The sequence below is a fragment of the Herpailurus yagouaroundi genome, unplaced genomic scaffold (genome assembly GCF_014898765.1).
Source record: "Herpailurus yagouaroundi ecotype Mexico unplaced genomic scaffold, PumYag 188, whole genome shotgun sequence".
Lineage (NCBI taxonomy): Eukaryota > Metazoa > Chordata > Mammalia > Carnivora > Felidae > Herpailurus > Herpailurus yagouaroundi.
Window position 1 is genome coordinate 11,709,670 of NW_024412419.1, and position 19,602 is coordinate 11,729,271.

The following is a 19,602-nucleotide window of genomic DNA, read 5'->3' on the forward strand; positions in this document are numbered from 1 at the left end:
CCAAAGAGCAGTCATGAGGAGGGCAGGTGGCTCTACTCCTCAGTAGTTACAGAAAGGAGGGATCAAGAAGGCAGACGTGGAGCCCATATGAGAGAGTAACAAATAAATGGGCCCAGTAAAGGAACAGGTTGCCTCCGAACACAGCGAGTGGGCCCTGCCACATGGGGTAAAGACGATCGTTGGCTGAAGACCTCTAACATGCAGTAGGTAAGACTAGGAATGGCATTCTGGCTCAGCTACTAACTTGCTTCTGACCTTGAACAAAGTACTTAACCGCTGACCTTCAGTTACTCATTTCTAAACTGACACTGAAGGCTTCGTTGCAGGGCTTTCACGATTAGTAGAGATAAGGTGAAATGTCAAGCCGGCACCTGGAACCGATGGTAAACAACCAATGGTGGCTATTATTACCATTATTGTGTAGCGGGGGCAGTGATTTCTGGAGATGGGAGATAACGGCTCAGGTCTTAGAATTTATTATTATTTAGCTGGACATCCATTTGGGTATGTGTGGGAGGAAGAGTTTTCTCTTGCTCTGGAGTGCCTACCTTAGCTGTAAAGCAGAAAGTTCCCTTTGGACGCCAAGAAAGTAAATGGTGCTTCCACTTTCACTTCTCAAGACAGGAGGAGTGACACCTGGAGCCACAGGGAGAAGAAACTGATGACGGGTGGCTAGTCCTTTTCTTTCCTTTTTGAGACCTGCCTGGCAGCGGGGACACTACATTTTTCTTCTGCTCTTCTCCTTCCAGTGGTAAACACTTGTGGGTCAGGCCCAGACTCCGGTTCCCAAGAAGCATTATCCGTCCAACACATTCTTGTGACTAATGAGTATCTGAAATGTAACTCGTTGGAACTGATATGTGCTTTAATTTAAGTACACCCTAGATTTCAAAGACCATTAAAAAAAAAAAAAGAATCAGTGTCTCATTACTATTTTTATACTGATTCCATGTTGAAATGATAATATGTGGGACAATTTCACCTATTTTGTTTCACTTTTTTAAATTTAGCTACTTGAAAACTTCAAATTCCACACGTGGCTCACATCATATTTCTATTGGGCAGCCCTGATCTAGAGGCCACTTCTCTGAGACCCACAAATAAAACTCAAGTTGGGAGACTGCCCTTCTGAGAGAGCGTATAAGCTCTGCAGCCCTAGAGTGTGCCCAGCAGAGCCGTCTGAAGGCCATCTGAAGGTCTAGCACAGGGAGCGACACGCGGAACCCCGATGTGGAGGGTCGAGCCACGTCTGTCACTCCCAATTTGACCAAAAACAAAGCTGTGATTTCCAACCACCTGATCTATCTCTTAACTGATCATAACTTGAGAAGAAAGGATGTTATTTATTGTTCTTTCCCCATCAAACCCCCAAAACATGATAGAAATATTTCTGTTCTCATGAAGTAGCACAAACATAAACTCCGGGTACACGTACCCAGGGAAGGTAGTGTAAAGGCAGTGGTCCTCTTTAGGTCCAAAGGGGCACAGGCTTCCAAAACATCTCCATTGATTTCAGCGGAGGGCGGTTTTCGACCAAAATGAAACGTGGGCACGAATGGCAAACTCCCCCAGGAACCTGGTTTCTGAGACACGTGGGACTCTGCAGCAAAATGGCAGCAGCAGCCGTGGTGGGATTCGACTGAGAGGAACGCAGGGCCTAAATGATGCAGCGGGAAGCAGGAAGGCAGGGTGACTACCAACAGGGACATGCAAAGTAAATCCATCTCGGAGAGGAGGCAGTACGGATGGGTGATTTTCCTTCCCGCCTGGTGAACGTATGCCACAGTCAACTCCAGACAGGCGACTTTCTCAACCCAACTCCTTGCTTGACTTCACCTGGCATCCTGGCAAAGCTAAATCCGGAGGGGTTCCCGGGTCTACTCTCCTTCCCCCCGTGTCACCGAGCCACTTCTGTGCTCTCCAGCATTCTAGGAAGGTGTGTCCGGATTGAACTGAAACCAGGCCTCTAGAACCATGTTTCGCTTGGCTGTTTCATGGCTGGTTAAGTTGCATGGCTATGGAGCTGATGCTGATATGATTTTTTTTTCTATTTTTAAAATGAGGTGCATGAAGAACTGCAGGTGGGATTAATGTAACTTCAGATGTCCTGAAGAAGCTCCACTGCTCCAGTGAAAGAAAGTGTATTTTGCTGAAGGAACCCGCGATTACCCAAACGCCTAAGTCAGACCTCTTTGGCTACGACAGCAGAAACCCGGGGAAATCATCCGCGGGCCTTACCTTTGTGAACTTATGAATTTTGTATTTTGATGTAACTGAACTCTAACTAAAAGGGCAAGAGGCTTTGATTTTGCGGATGTCAGTTTTTCCTCTGGGAATTTAAATTGCGACTATTTTACAGTTGCTGACCTGTATTACTTGGCGTATTTTCTATTCTCGCTTAAACTCCTTGTTTCATTTCTGAGGAGTTTTAATTATCAGTCCAGTCGGGCAAAATCTGAGAGGAAATGATGCCTGAATCTGGTGTTTTGTCTACAGGGAGTCAGAAGAGTGTGCTCCTCTGATCTATTTCAGAGCCTTCTGGAAGCAAAGGCCACTAAGGGTCTCAGGAAGACATAGCATGAAACTCGTCTGTGTGAGAGGAATGGCCTCGTGAAGTGGGAACACCAGGACCAGGTTCTGAAAGAAGTCGGACTCCTTTCTCCCCTTGTTGGCAACAGCTTTTGCGATTAAGCCTAATCAGGTAAGGGAACAAAAAGCCCACTGCCCGTGCCCCATCCTCCCCTGACAGGGAGAAAACTTCACTCCAAACAACGGACAGGAAACTACAGGAGGAATCCTTGTGGCATCTCTCTCCCTCTCCCTCCATAATCTCCCCCACAGGAGAGGAGCTGACTGGAAGCCGTGGGGAGTGTGGCTGCCCCCTGGCTGCGGCCTGCCCATCCACAGAATGACCTTCTGGAGCAGCTCTCAGGAGTCAAGTTTCACGCAGGTGTAAACGTGACAGAGAGGCCATTGGGCCGCAGACCCAGGCCACACTCTCCAATGCCAGCTGTTCCAACAATAGCTATTAACACTTATTGATTGTGGATGTTTTTGCTTTCAGCTTTCTGAATCCTAAAGTGGGTGTTAGTGAAGTAGAGGAACATATTTAGGCATCACCCTCAAACACTGCAGCAAAGGGGCGCCTGGGTGGCGCAGTCGGTTAAGCGTCCGACTTCAGCCAGGTCACGATCTCGCGGTCCGGGAGTTCGAGCCCCGCATCAGGCTCTGGGCTGATGGCTCAGAGCCTGGAGCCTGTTTCCGATTCTGTCTCCCTCTCTCTCTGCCCCTCCTCCGTTCATGCTCTGTCTCTCTCTGTCGCAAAAATAAATAAACGTTGAAAAAAAAAAAAAAACACTGCAGCAAAGAGACCTCAGAAAAATCACCTTTTCTCCGATCTGATACCCTGGCCTGGGAACACAGTTGAGGGTCTCTTAGGAGACGCCCCCTCACCCAAGCCCTGTCTCCTTTTGGATACATCTCTCGGTCACCTCCCAGAGAACTCCCTGCGGAGCTTGATTAACAACAAAAGATGATGTGCTAATCAGAAAAATTAGAGACTAAACTGTGAAGAAAGAAAACTGATAGTGCACAATTCACAAGTTCAAAGGGTGGTGTAATGGCATTTCTAGGCACACATTCCATCTTGCATTTTCAAATTATTTACAGAATCTCCACATCTGGACACTGATAAGAAAGTAATCTCTTTTAAGGAACTGAAAATTTAAGGCAATCCTTTATGCATTTATCAGAACAAATCTTCATTATTCTATCATAAATATTTAGGAAGCTGAAATGATCTCTCACATACGTATCAAAGACAGTTGTAGTTTTAAAAACAATAACCTATGATAGTGGTTCTCAAAGGGTGGGTCACAAACCACAAGACTCTTTCAAGGAGTCTGCTGAGTCAAAATTATTTTTAGGACTCTAAGACATTATTTATCAGTTTTTACTGTATTGACATTTATAGGTTGGTAAAAAGGCAATGGTGGACAAAAGTGTGGGGTCTTAGCACAAATCAAGGGAGTGGCACCAGACTGGACTAAGAGTCACTGTGTTCTCTGCTGGCGAAGTTTCACTTAAGAGTGTTCTTCTTCTTCTTCTTTTTTAATACATTTATTTTTTTAAATTTATTTATTTAAATTCAAGTTAGTTAACATACAGGGTAGTATTGGTTTCAGGAGGAGAACCCAGTGATTCATCACCTACATAGAACACCCAGTGCTCATCCCAGCAAGTGTCCTCCTAATGCCCATCACCTATTTAGCCCATCTCCCCCCCACTCACCTCCCCTCCATCAACTCTGTTTGTTCTCCGTATTGAAGAGTTTCTTATGGTTTGTCTCCCTCTCTGTTTTTATCTTATTTTTTCTTCCCTTCCCCTATGTTCATCTGTTTTCTTTTTTTTTTTTTAATGTTTATATTTATTTTTGAGACAGAGAGAGACAGAGCATGAGTGGGGGAGAAACAGAGAGACAGGGAGACACAGAATCCAAGCAGGCTCCAGGCTACAAGCTGTCAGCACAGAGCTCAACACGGGACTCGAACTCACAAAGCATGAGACCATGACTTGAGCCGAAGTCAGACGCTTAACTGACTGAATTACCCAGGCACCCACATCTGTTTTGTTTCTTAAATTCCACATACAAGAATGTTCTTGATGAAGGAGTAAAAATTACTAATATTATTAAGTCTCAAACATGGAGTGCACGGGTTTTTAATATTCTGGGTGAACTCACATATATACACAAAGCATTTCACTGTATACCAAAGCATAATAAGGAAAAAGCATTTGTGTGATGGTTTGATTTATGAACTGAAGTAGTTTCTTTTTGCGTGCATGATCATTTTTGCTTAAAAGAACAACTAATAGAAAACTCTGGTTGTTCAGACCTGGATATTTCGCAGACATTTCCTCCAAAGTGAACAAAATTAGCCTGTCACTTCAAGGAAAACGATTCATACTATTTGTTGCCACTGATAAAATTTGAGCTGTCAAGCAAAAAATTAGAATTTTGGAAAACTCGTATCCACCACTGTGAGACTGACAGCTTTCCGATACCTAAAGACTCATCTGCTAAGAGGAGTGCTCATATTAGTACATGTGACTGTCGATACTGCATAATGCAATTTATCAACATCTGGTTGATCTGCATAACTCAACGGATCACGATTTTCCAAAGGCCTAACGCGTTATATTACAAACCACACATGGGTAAAAGATACACCCAGAGTGCAACATAGACCAGTGGTCTTAATGTAACAGAGTACAAAGGGTTCAACGATATGGTTTTAGATTCCACACTGCAACTGGCCTTTACAAAATCTACCACTTGTGGAGTTTCAGTGTAGGATCAAAGGAGAGCACGCCAACTCACAGGCTATGAAAGCACTCCTCCCTTTCCAACCTCGCATCTGTGTGAGGCTGGGTTTTCTTCATTTACTTCAACCCAAACAACAAAAACTGAAGGCATAAACCCAAGAATCTAGCTGTGTTCTCTTAAGTGAGACATGTAAATATAAAATGATGTTAGTCTTTCATTAATCTTTTTTCTTTTGGAAGCAGTTATTTTCCATTAACATATGCTATTCATGTCAACCCATGTAATGGGTCGATGATTGGTAGTTATAAGCGAATTAAATAAATATTTCTAAAACTTCTTCATTTCAATTTCTAACATGATAAATATCTAAAGATATATCCTTAATAAACAAACTCTTTTTACAGTTTTCAATAATTTTTAAGAATGTTAAGGCACTCAGATCAAAAGGTTTTACCATCACCAGTTTTGATAATAACTGTTTAAACAACACTGAAGGAGTTCCTACTTCATACTGTGCTAGGAACTGGAGAAGTAGATAAAAGGCAGCATCCCTAGCCTCAAAGAATTTCTAATTTCATGAAGAGTGTAATTCTCAATTATAACAATTTTACTGTAAAAAAGAAAAAAAACATTTCAACTTTCTTAGGAATGTATTTACATCTTGATGTTCTCAATGGCAACTAACCTTGTATATGGCACACAGCTGATATCTAAATACTTAGTGATTCAGTCTGAATCTACATAATATGCATTTGATTTGTGCATCAGAAAGTCCTGTATCTGCCACATACTTAGGTACTGGGCATTGCCTAAGCATTTTTACATAGGATTCAGACACTGACTGCTCTTTATAGTGACAAAGGTGCTCCGTCCTTAGTGAAAAGACCCTGAAGTTACAGCAACAGTGCAGCCTTTCACTGAGACAAACCTTAGGAAGTAAATTTTATTTTTAGGTCATATCATGGTTTTTAAGACAAATTTACTCTTCCAGATTGTATATCAAATAGTCTGGATAACAGGATGAGGGAAGAAACGGTAGCTTATTTCAGGAACAATCATAACATGAAAAAGAGATTCCCTTATGCTGTTTCCATAGCTCTAGAAGGCAGAACCGAAAGGTGGAAACTATAAGGAGCCTGAAAAAAAATGTGTTTTCTCACACACACACACACACACACACACACACACACACACACACACGGGGCAGTAACTTAATTATCAATAGGTATGATGCTTGAGGGTCAGAGGTCAGACCTATTTTTCTATTTTCCCCCACTCTAACCCAAAGGAGACAGCATGTTTCCATCAGAAACAAATGGTGGGAGTTGAAACAGAGAGTGCAACCAGGGTGGGGTGAGGGTGGTCAATGTCCATCCAACTTCAAGTAGAGAAGCACCTGGCAGGAGGCAGAAGGCCTGTGTTAGTTCTGTGATTACCTGGGGCTCTTAAAGTAGGGTCCTAGCAAGCTCCTGGGCAGCAGTTCATAAGTGAGCAGAGGATTTCCCACGTCGTCACTTAAGGATGCAACCCTCCCCGCCATTCCCAGTGCGTTGGGGGGTATAAAAGGCTGGGAGTAAGGAGAAGGCTGAGGTCGCACCTAAGTCCCGTCTTAGCACATCACATCTGAACCAAGCACACAGTGTTTTGACCCCAACTGAAGTTTCTTTGATCATTTTCCTGGATTTCTAACCACTAACTTGCTCTCTGTCCCTTCTACAAAATGTATCTAGTTGCTCAACCGGAAAAGCAATAGGAAAGCAACTCTTACCTGACTCCACAAAAAAACAAACAATTTAGATTTGCAGCAAATGAACTTTAAACATTTGTGTTCTCTGAAGCTTCTGCATATTCATCACCTCAAATGGCATGAAAATTCAATCTCTGCCTATATGACATAATACCACTTTGTGCATATTTTCCCCAGAATTTCCACAAATTCTGCCAATGCAAATGGCAACTGAATGACAATGATCTCGAAGGCAAACAGCCCTCTCTGGCTTATTGTGTCGGGGGAAGGGTACAAAGTGCAGGCTTCTGGACCTTCCTGTCTGAATTCTAGCACCTATACAACAGCTTCGTGCTCTTGTCCCACACTCTAGAACTAGCTCACCAGTTCCTTCCACAGTTCGGTTTGGAATTAAACGTGGGTACACATTTGAAACCCGCACACCACATGTGAGCAGCACAGACTTATTTTACATTTTTAACATCATGTACGAGCTGTGGGAACATCTGGTGTTTTGCAAATTTGGCCAAATCCAGCTGCACTTCCTTTTCCAAACGTGTCCTCTGACATGTAAGGGTTGTATTTCAATTTGAATTTCTCTCGCTCTCTGTCTCTGTCTCTCTCTCTCTGGCACAGTACTGTGGGACTTCAAGCAAGCACTGTACCTAAACTTTATACTTTTCCTCTCTCAAAGGAAAACTGAAAGCTTGCCAATTAATAACATGAGGAAAAACAGCTAGACCAAAGACGTAAAATTAATTTTAAATGCTTCTCTCTCATTTTCCTATAGCTTGCCTGACTTAGTAGAAAACCATCTCTTTTTTTATATTTATTTAAGCAATCTCTATCCCCAATGTGGGGCTCAAACCCATAACCCCAAGATCAAGAGTCACATGCTCTTTCCTACTGAACCAGCCAGGCGCCCCGAGATAGTTGACTACACAAGGGTATCTTGCTAAGGATGACACCATCTGAATGGAGAGAAAGCAATGCCATAGTTATTGACTCACTCTTTACTGGGTCAGCCAGACACGTTCTCCTCAGGAAAAGTGCGCATGTGTGCACAAACAATTGGGTCATACGTTTTCAGGTGGTTGGAGAATGTGCTGTAACCGAAAATCATCGGACTTGAAACATCAGAAATAACAGCTCAAATTCAGAGTGGATTCTATGTCCACGTCTTACGTTTAATCCTGAGTAAATCACTGCTGCTGGAAATCTAGACTCATCTGTCCCCTTCCATACACATACTCACAATTAGCACATGGCCTTGGCGATGGCATGCTACTCTTTGTCCTGCCCTCACATAAAGCATTGAAAACCCACATCAGGCTGAGGGGAAAGAAACGGCCTTAGAGTGAGCCCCCCAGCCCCCCCCCCCCCCCCCCCCCCCATCTTCCTGGCTTCCTGCCTGGTCTGTTTGCTTGTCCAGCTCCTGTAGCCAGTTCATGGTCCCACCTCTGGAGCCTTTTCCTTGCACCTCAACTCCCCACTTGGTTCCTTCCCTTCCCTGCATGTGTACTTCCTTGGACTCCAACCCTCTTCTCGTTCCGGGAGATTCCAAACCCACGTTTGCTGGACTCTTGCTTTTTTCCCATACTTGCCAGGTTCCTGCCCACCCTTCTTTGTTCAGACTCAGCCCTGCTCCGGGCACATCCCAGGACAGGCTACTCCACTTGGACTGAATGTCCCTGGGGTTCTCTAGGCCCTGCTCCCCTACAGCTCCTACAATGGCCCCAGGCCCTTGACTCTAGCTGCTGGTTCCAGGGCTCCTCACATACAGTACAGTTCGGGGGTTAAGAGCAAGGACTCTGGAAAAAAGCCTTCTCGACTTCACGCTGTGGCTCCTCTATTACCAAATTAACTCTGTAGGCCTCACTTTCCTCACCTGTCAAAATGGGGGTAATAATATATCTGTACCACAGATTACTCAGCCACAAGGAGGGAGAGGTCTACCAGATTCCTCAGTCTAAACCACAGAGGTATTAAGTTGCTGGTTCAAAGTTCAAAACCAGGTTCAAAGGACTTGAAACACGTACTCTTTTCAAATATATGAGGCTATCTTCCCTTAAAATCATTTTTAGTTGCTTCCTTGGAAACAACAAAAACGATCATTTCCTTTTCGTAGCAGTGCTTGTAAAATTTCTTTATTTTAACGTTTGTTTATTTTTGAGAGAGAAAGAGAGAAAATGTGAGCAGGGGAGGGGCAGAGAGAGGGAGACGCAGAATCCAAAGCAGGCTCCAGGCTCTGAGCTGTCAGCACAGAGCCCAATATGGGGCTCGAACTCGCAAACCGTGAGATCATGACCTGAGCTGAAGTCGGACGCTTAACCAACTGAGCCACCCAGGCGTCCCTGCAGTGCTTGCAAAATTTTAAACCAAGTTATTAACGAAAGTTCTTGAGTTCTAATAGTCAGTGATGAAGTCCTTGGTTCCATCCACAACTGTTAATCGAATAAGTTAGTTAGAACTAGAATTCCCCACAGATGCTTGAACCTCTACCTGTATCAACCTCCAAATGAATGACTTGAATTCTTAGCCTTTACACTCAATTTTCAGGCTAAGCCACATGAAAAATACTTGTAATATAAAAAAAAAAGGATGCATCTCCAAAAGAGATTCAAAAGAACTGTATCTCCAAAACTCTCTTTTTTCCAAAAGGAAAAAAAAAAAAGTACTCGCGATAGTGGGGCACCTGGATGGTTCAGTCTTAAGTGCCCGACTCTTGATTTCTGCTCAGGTCTTGATCTCATGGTTTGTGGGATCGAGCCCTGCATCAGGCTTGGGATTCTCTCTCTCCCTCTCTATCTGTCCCTACCCTGCTCACTCTCACTCTCAAAATAAATAAACTTTAAAAAAAAAAAAGTTTAAAAATACTTGTGATAGGGTACTGGGTAGACTTGCCAGCTTGGAGACGGGGAGAGCAGCAGCAAAGACCGGCAAGCAGAGGAGGAAAAAGTTCCAAAGGCAACAGAGCTCAGCAGTTGAGACCAGAGGTGGGAGGTGTTTTCGGGAGAGACATTCCCCGCCACCAAACAGCGAGAATTTTGGTTTACAGTAAGGTCCCGAGACGGCAGGAAGAGAAGGAGAAGGACTCACATTATTTACTCTGTATGAAACTAGGTATTGTTGAAGGATCCAGAGCAGGAATTGGGAGTCCAGTTAAAGGTGCTCAGACCTAAGCGTGGAGCAGACATTAGAAAATGTCTACAGAGACTTCCGTGGATAATTCCATCACCAAGTCATACGCTACATGGAATTCATGCAAAAATTTTTAGGGGCTCGATTTCACCACAGCTGAGCTGTCGGCCTGCCACTGAAAGCAGGTAATGTGGGCGGGGCACTGGACGTGCTTCCCGCTTCGCAACTGGAAAGAACAAGGCGGCGTATTCACTGTGACACAGGAGAACTGTAACGTGTACAAGACGCACACGTGAGTCAGAAAGAGTCAAGTCAGATTTAGACTACTTGCACATCTGTGACAGAAGAAAATGATTTCCCAATTAGAACATCTCGCGCTTAGCAAGAAACGAAAACGTCAAACATGTTAAGTATTCTCCATCCCAAGAATGGAAATAAAAACAATCTACTGGATTTAAGAGCCATTTTGGTTTCTTCTACAGCATTCAATGCACTTTCAACGATCTTTTCAGTTACCTTGGTCACAGCTTTCGGAGAAAATGTAATGGCATCCACCACCGTGAGGAGGTCGCCCGGGTGGAGGCGATCAAAGTACTTCACGCAGACGTCATAGGCGCGGAGCCACTCGGGTGAGGACTCCGGGACTTGTTTAATGAGGTGCGGGTCTCCAGTCCAGAACAGCTTCTGCAGCCAGATGGCGTACAGAGAGCTCGGGGAAAGCATGTGTCCACCCTTTGCGGGGATTTTGGGAACAAGTTTGGAAATAGATAAGATATTTTGACTTGAAAGAACTGGCTCCAGGGCTTCAAGAGGATTCGTGCTGTCATCGGTCAGCTTTTTGTAATTAAGACCTAATGGAACGAAAAGAAAAAAAGGGAGTGGGTTCTTTCCAACATAAACATACAGGAGCTTTCACACACACACACACACACACACACACACACACACACACACACGCACACAGCCCTCTGGACTGCTGAAGGGAAAATTTTATCTACCAATTTATAAGAGATATTCTGTCGATTACAGAGATCAGAAGATGTGAGCTCCTGTCCCAGCCTGCGAGGCGGTCAGCTGTGCGGTCCTCCACAGGCCACCTGCTTCCGCGTGCCTCAGGTTTCCTGGCGTGCACGCTGGAGAGGGCTTATCCTCTGGCTTCCTCCATCCTTCTACATCCTTCCACGGCACCTATATTTCCTTTGACCAGCATGCTCATCGCACTGCATTCTATTTCCCCATAGTTCATCTGCCATCCCATCAACTACCTGTAGGCAGGGATGCAATTTTGCTCCTTTTCTTGCATCTGGTCCAGCTTCTAATTTGGTTACTCGGTAAACCACTGACAGACTGAAATAAATTCTCACAACTGTTTTAAGTATTGAATGAATATAGATTTCAAAGTAAATTATAAAGTATCATACAGACTGGAGAGGTATTAATGTGTTTAATGTCTTAGTTAGGAGCTTAGAGAGACAGGGATAGCATTCCAAAGACTGCCACCATTTATCAAAGGTACAAATGCTCTTATTTTAAGGGTTTCACACATCCTTAAAACACAGAGTCTCCAGTGAGGTGAAATTCGGCCAAATTGCCAAATGTGAAGTGTCCCAGCCCTGTCCTTTCTATAGATAAAATAGAACCACTGGGAGTAGGGAACAGACCTCTGGAGGATTAGTCAAAAACTCCAGATCTCAGCACCAGGCCTACTGCAAGACAAAGTCAATGTGTGACTTTCCATAGGTCTCTTGTAGTTTCTTTGGTATTTAATTCCTTAAACAGTAAGTAAAGGAGTTGCAAAGATAATAACTAAAGTCAATTAGCATCAGATCCTGTGATTTCTGATCTCTGCCAGTCACAAAATGCACAAACATGACTGTGCACAAAAAAAATTAATTCCTGGCTTTAGTTTAAAGAATGAGTTCAAGCAGGGAAAGGATCGTCTTACCTGCAGCAACGACCTTAAATTTCTTCAGCAGCCGAATGTGCGTTTCTGGCTTAATGGCATATTGCCCCAAATCTGCACAGCCACAGCTTTCCAGAAGAGAGAAATAATATAGCAACCTTTCGTGATCAAAGCCACCTATAGCAGGGTAAATATACTTGACCATGTGCTTGTGAAAGGCTTCAGGATCAGTCTTCAAAGTCTCAAAGAGATGAAGGGCTTGGGCTCGATTTTCAATTTCTACTGTGGACAAACTGAAATTAAGGAGAAAGAAATTGTGTCAAGATTTGGTCCCTTTAGTAAACAATTTGTTGTTGTTTTTTTTCCCCCTGACTGAAAAAGACAGGCTGCTTCTTACAAGTCCCTTCTTCTTGTCAATCAATTTCAGCAAACCACCAGAATGTGGGCTGTTTATATAAGGGCAAATAGGAGTGTTAAATGCTTACTATTATACAACTTTCACGTTCTCTCATATGGGTCACAGCAACCCTGTGAAGTAGGGTTCACATTCCTTCAGATGGGAGAGTCACCCAACGCTTAACATCCAGGAGATGAACCCAGACTTGTCAGCTTCCGTTATGCATTATTTATTCATGTCACAAGAAACACTTAAAATCTGAGCTTCATTATAGAAATGTAAACAACCTTATTATTTCAGGAATTTAGGAAATGGTGGGGGAGAAGAAACAACTCCAACTTTGAGGCATATAAGTTTTACACCCAAGAGCCCCAAACTGCTATTCAATACACCCAAATTTGATACTGTGTTCAAAGAGAATTAAAATGGGAAAGAACAGATATGTTCACTTGACTTATCTGTGGTAATGAATGCCATTAGAATGAACACACTTCTTGGTATTTTCACCATGATTTAGATGTCTTTATAATGTAATAAAAAAAAGGTCATTTAAGGTTAAAGTACTGCAAACAATTTTTAAGGAGTCTTAGTTTGGTCAATCAGTTTTTATTTCTGGGGGTAAAGGGGAAGACTTAATTTTGGTCTTGGCTTCTCCCCGGACAGAACATAATGCCTCCAGCCCGCTGTAACCCTGATGCCCCGTGCAGAGTAAGTCAGCACTCATAGAAATGTCCAGTCTCCGGGGCATTCAGCAGTAGCATACAAAGGATGCGAGGGGTGCCAGGGAGATTTCTGCTGGAATCAAAGTTAGATCACATACAATTGAAAAGCAGCATCTCTGAAATATGATGCCCTATTTAATGGAATTCCCACTTTTAGGAAATGCCAAGACATGTTTTTTGGTTTAAGGACATAAAGTTAATACAAATTATGTTTTGAAATTTTTATAAGGGTGTGATGATACTTGGGATACCAGCAGCAATCCATAAAGTGAAAATATCAAGTAATTTTTTTAAATACTCTTTTAACTGTCACTTCTCGAGAAACTCTGTTTTTCTATTAAGACATAGTTCAAACATCTATAAAAATGTCCCCGACTGCCTCCTCTGAGCATCCTTTTCTTCTTTTTTTTTTTTCTTTTTAAATTTTTTTTTTCCAACATTTATTTATTTTTGGGACAGAGAGAGACAGAGCATGAACGGGGGAGGGGCAGAGAGAGAGGGAGACACAGAATCGGAAACAGGCTCCAGGCTCTGAGCCATCAGCCCAGAGCCCGACGCGGGGCTCAAACTCACGGACCATGAGATCGTGACCTGGCTGAAGTCGGACGCTTAACCGACTGCGCCACCCAGGCGCCCCTGAGCATCCTTCTCTTCTAGCACTCATAACGTGCTGTAACTTTTCATTACCTTGTCTGTCTCCCTCACTAGGCTATGTACCACTTGATGGAAAAGACGATACCATATCTTCATCTTTAGTTTCTCAGTTCTAAACACCAGTGTGTGGTAAAAAGGAAACATTCAACATGTGTCTTATGAATGCCAAACAGATGGGTGGATGAACAAAACGTCGGTGTCCTCCAGGGACCAGGCACCCTGCTCATCGTGGGGGGAGAGTATAAAGATTTACAACAGTGGCGCCTGGGTGGCTGAGTCGGTTAAGCGTCCAACTGTTGCTTTCAGCTCAGGTTATGATCTCACGGCTCCTGGGTTTGAGCCACACTTCCAGCGTGGAGCTTGGCTGGGATTCTCTCTCTCTCCCTGTCTCTCAAAATAAATAAATAAACTTAAAAGAAAAAAAAAAAGATTGACAACACAGAGCTCTATCCAGCAGTTTGAAAAGCTAGTTGGAGTTCTAAATACTTAAGAACACACGACCATATTCTAATTAACAGTAGGATCACTAAAGCTGTATCTTGAGAGGAGATAAATGTCAATGTTAACAGAAGGCTTACTGAAGGAAGCACTTGAGCTTGGCACTGAAAAAAGGAATGAAGCAAAGAGAGTTTAACAGAGGTATCGAGACAAGAAAGCACAAGGTCTGTACAACAAATGAGTATAAATGAATGGCTGGTCAGAAAGCAACCTTGATAGTATCACTATTCAAAGTATGCAATGTCACCTCTGAAATATACTGTACGCACCGTCGCGTATGAAAGCGATTCACAGAATTTCTGATGTTTCTGCATAATTTGTAAAACGAAGTCTGCAGTAAACAGCAAACCGTGTAACCCCATGAAGACAGGTCATATGGATGAAAACTTGCAGGCAGAACAGCATGCCGATGGAGGGGGGAGGGGAACACACGTGCACTTCTTAGGCTGATTCCTAAGCGAGGCAAGTGAAATCTAAGTAATTACCAACCTACAGACGAGAAACTGCCATCAGAGAGGTTAAGCGACCCGCTTAAGACAAAGGGTCCACATCTGTTTGGACTTGGCGTGTGTTCTGCTCAGCTCATCACAAAGTAGCCTTTGACTAATGAAGGTCAAGTGTCTGCAGTACCAACCATGTCAAAAACAGGAGTTTTTCTGTAATGCACATTAGTTCTCTCTCCCAGCGGCAATACTCTCAAAGAGTTCTCCTGTCATACTTCATTCTTAACACCCTGATAAACAGAATACTTGAGATAGACTCATCTACAAAGTGGCCAGTGATTAAGCCCTAACAGTTTTAGTTCACTGGTGATTGGCTTCATTCTGAATATCGTCTCTCCTAACCAACACGACTTTCCCCTTTGCCCACCCACTTATTCTTCTGTGCCTACAATTCGGTTTGTCTGATGTGCAATTTTACCTACTTATCTTGTCAATTTTACCTACTTATCTTGGAATACCTTTAGTGATACATGATTAAATGCCAAAACCTGCCTCTTCAGTAAATTACAATGTGCTAAGATCTTTTATAGACGCCAGTAATCAATAACCCATTTTAATAGTTTCCATTGAAAGAAGCTGTTCTCTTCCCTTTGGAACAAGAAATGAAAACTCTGCTTGGAAAACAATTCCAAAGAACCCACATTCAAGAGAATAGGAAGAAATACCATGAAACCACTATGGACTTTTCACTAATCAAATTAATGATTACCCTTGAAAACAGTTTAAGTGCTTTATCTTGAGCCTAGTTTTAGCCATAAAGCAGCTTATATATATAATGCATATTTAGCTTTCAGAGATTAACTAAAGGAAGAAACTAGCATGAGTTGTACCCGGTGCACAAGGAATAAATTAATAGCTGTAATCCTTTGATTAGTGTTCTGTAATGGCTTCAAGTTGTCAATCACCCAAAAACGTGATTCAAGAACAGCCTGTATTGAAAGAACTTATATTCAAATAGGAAAACAAATTTATTTAAATATGTTTTTCTTTACTCAGTCTGAGACTGATTGATAATAAAGTTCTATTACCTGTCTGAACAATACCGAGAAGAGGAAAGGAAGGAAAAAGGACAGTGGGACAGGAGAAGGCAGACGGCCGCTGGGAAAGGCAGAGACAAAGGGATGGGGATATGGCTTCACACAGTCCAGATGTACTAACTTCCAGGCATTTCCGCCAAAGACTAATCCTAAAAGTTTAAAGACATATGGGTCCAAATTCATGACCCTGATCATGAGCGAACAGGGTTCCTCCACTGATGTCTGCGCAAAGAGACAATTCTACCCTCTAAGTTATAACTACTCTGACCTGAGGGAAACAATCCAAGGTATTCACCACACAAATGCTCAGATTGAACTTGACGTGGCCGACTTGATGTGCAATGCTGCCTGACAGTTGCACGTGGGACTACAAAGAGAAAATAAGGTCAAAATAGCCGTGGCATTTTTCAGTTTTGCCAACATTTTGGCCAAGTCTTTGTAAACCGAAAAATGGAATTTAATTTTACAAGTTCACCTACACAGTTGATGGGATGACCAATAATGAGCATCTCTGTCTATTTCTTGTCATATAACTACTCAGATCCTCTGCGGAATGTTGTATATGAACAGAGCACGATGGGGCAGGCCATGAGAATAGGCTTCGTCTCCTCTACAATGACAATCCTGACACCTTAGATTCTCACTGGTTTATATAGTCTCATATTATTACCTAACAAAAAAAATATTTTCAAAAACACCACAGCACAGAAATAGATGAACAGGTACCATTTACTGAGCATTTAGATGTTAAGTGCCATGTCAGCTCATTTATTTCTCACAAAGCAGATACCTTATAATTAATGTTGACTTGAAAAATAACTATTCAAAGATAAGATGTACAACGTTGGGCTAATACTGGTCACAGGATGGGTTTGGTGTATATGATCTGTTTCCAGAATTAACAACAGCTGTTTTTTGAGCACCTACCACATGTCAGGTATTTTGTATAAATCTCTGAAATCTCACAGCAGTTTTGTCAAATGGAATGAGAAAACTCATTTTGCAGACAAGGAAACCTAGGCATACATACAGGGCTGAAGCAACGTGTCTACCTGGCAAGAACACTTTAGTAGGAAGTGACAGAGCCAGAGTTTGAACCCAGGATTCAGAGTCTGAGCACTGTCCACCAGATGGAAACAAGCCAAAGTGCATTGTCTTGCTTACATTTTATGCCAGTGTCAGGAGCTTTTGACAGTTTGGGAGAGAAGTGGCCTTAATGGTCACAACATGGAAAGGAAGGTTGCGGATGTATGGAAGGAACGGCTTCCATTTTGGTAATGGTGGTAATCAGTTCTTCCACTCTTAGGAATGGCAGGTTTCTTCTTAGGCACAATGCAAATCAGAGTGTGGGTCATGATCCACAACCCCCCCGCCCTTAGGCCAAAAGAAAGATCAAAACCAAATTTAACGACTACAGAAGGCCTATGACCTGAATATCTATATTCAAACTTCCTACTCTAATATGGATTTTTTTTCCTGGTCCTGAGTTTTTATTTTATCCTAATTTTCAATGTTATGAGCTACTTTTAGTAAGCCGAGCTACCTTAAATCCTCTCTCTATACACTAACTATTCTCACACTAACTCCTCAACCAAGCCAGGCTTCCTTAAGGGAGGAGACAGAGAAAAGACCAGGATTTAGAATCCTTTACAGTGTGGCCGTGTGGACACAATTCTGCCTCTGAGCAGCAGCAATCCTGGGACACAAGTCCCGTGTATCTTCTGTTTCAATTCAGAAAGAGACAGATGCCTTACAGTTTATTCATCCTCCCACAGCTAGAACTTGCGCTGGTTCATCCCTGTACCTGAGAACAAAAGAATCCTACCAAAGAATATGAAACTGATTGTGAAAAATAGAAGAGTGCAGGCAGGTTCCATGTGCCAGGGGGCCCCTTGCCACGCCTCTAAAGGAGACTGAGAAGACAGTATCGTGACCTCTGACATTTGGGTAATCACCTGGTGATTCAAAGGTGGCTATCAGAGTGAAATGAAAATGCAGGATGCAGGCCTTCAGACCTGCTGTTTAATTAAGAAGGGAAACAATGCAGAGTGTCACCAAGGATGATACCCGAACAGAGTTCTGGCCCCTACTTAGTTCTCCTGTGCTAAGGTGCCATATGCTCCAGCCACAATGGTTTTCCTTTAGTTATGCAAAATACCAAGATCTTTCCTGCTCCAGAACCCGTTCCCTCTGCCTAGACTGCTATCTACAACTTGTGCACTTCCTTTATGGTACTTACTAGGACTAGCAATTTACTTTTTGGCTATTTTCAAGTGCGTGCGTGTGTGTGTGTGTGTGTGTGTGTGTTGACAGTGGGCACATCTCCCCTATTGCAATATAAGCTTTGTGAAGGTAATAATGTGTCTGTCTCATTCAGCACTTAAACCTAAGCTTAGAATAGGAAGACACTATAAAAATAATAATATGTAGTGAGTGAACAAATGTGGTACTATTCAATCGTCTAGAAGCATCCTCTGGTATTTTAAAAATGATCTTGTGTCCAAAACTTAAAGATGCTCACAGAGTCAGCAGAACTGACAAGAATAAGAACAGGAATAATGAATGCAACAGTATGACAGAGCGGCCAGGCTATATACCTTCCACAGATCCTCTCTTACCTTTAGAACCTTACAAGGTAAGGATAATGGTCGGATCACTGAGGAAACAATGACTCAAGAGGATTAAGAGGCTTGCTCACAGCTACATAGTTGGGGTTATGGGCAGCAGATGTGGACCAAATGTGGCCAGACTCCAAAACCCGTGCCCTCATGCTAAGCCACACGTACACTGGTAGTTGATGGTGTAAGTATTTCTGCTGGTCTCTTCTAAAACGTCCCTCTTCTAAAACATCCAGAACAGCCCAGAAGTGAAGGTGGCCACCGAGGCTGTAGTGAGTGATAGATATACATCAGCCCTGAGCATGGGGAGCTGAACATGCCCTGCAGTGCTGAACAGCCGGGGTGTGCCAGCTGGAAGGGACGCCAGGCACACGTGGCCAAAGTCATCACTGATATTTACAATGACTAAGAAGAAAACAATGGGGGCGCGGGGGAAATAAGGGGAAGAAGGAGACCAAGAATTCAAGTATGGGTGTTTACGATGATTATCTCCTTCTCACAGGAGTGAAATTCCAGGACTAACTGCCAGTAATGATGTACTGGTCATGTGAAAAGGGGTGCAGGTTTGATATTTTACCGTGAAGTCATTTAATTTTTGTTACCCCTTAGAGTTGAGGAAAATAAATTCCCGAGAACTGAATGACCTTGCATCGGGACATAGAGCTAGAGACTGACAGTATTTGATCCAGCTACGGTGATTTGAGGGCTTATGCTCTACTGCATAACGCTGCCTCACCCAAGACGGTGTGGGCCCCTCTGTATGTGAGCTGGGCAGGGAATATCTCCAAACTCAACCAAGAGGAAAGAGAATGTAAAATTATAGGAAAATCAACTTTTCAGGGAAAATGACTTTTTAAAGGGACAGAAAAGCAAAAATCTTCAGGAAAGGAACATTATTTTTCTGACCTATTAACTTCTCATAGGCATTGACTCAACAAGTAAATGTCGGGCAATCTCTCTTCTATTAACAAGGCTGGTTTCAAATGCCTGTGTTACCAAGTGTGATTAAACAGTAAGGCGAACCACATCTTTTAAGTAAGGGATGAGGGGCACCAAACACCACTTGCTAAATCAATA

At 42.9% G+C, this 19,602-nt stretch overlaps 1 protein-coding gene across 4 annotated transcripts in view; it reads right to left on the minus strand.

The window, feature by feature from the left end:
- Positions 1–19,602, minus strand: part of NBAS (NBAS subunit of NRZ tethering complex) — a 366,039-nt gene that overhangs the window by 85,094 nt on the left and 261,343 nt on the right. For all 4 annotated transcript variants that reach the window (XM_040496113.1, XM_040496112.1, XM_040496111.1 and 1 more), the window contains 2 exons: positions 12,139–12,389; positions 10,710–11,044 (listed from right to left, as the gene is read on the minus strand). In XM_040496113.1, coding sequence (XP_040352047.1) covers positions 10,710–11,044; positions 12,139–12,389 — 586 coding nt within the window. The remainder of the gene's footprint in view (positions 1–10,709; positions 11,045–12,138; positions 12,390–19,602) is intronic.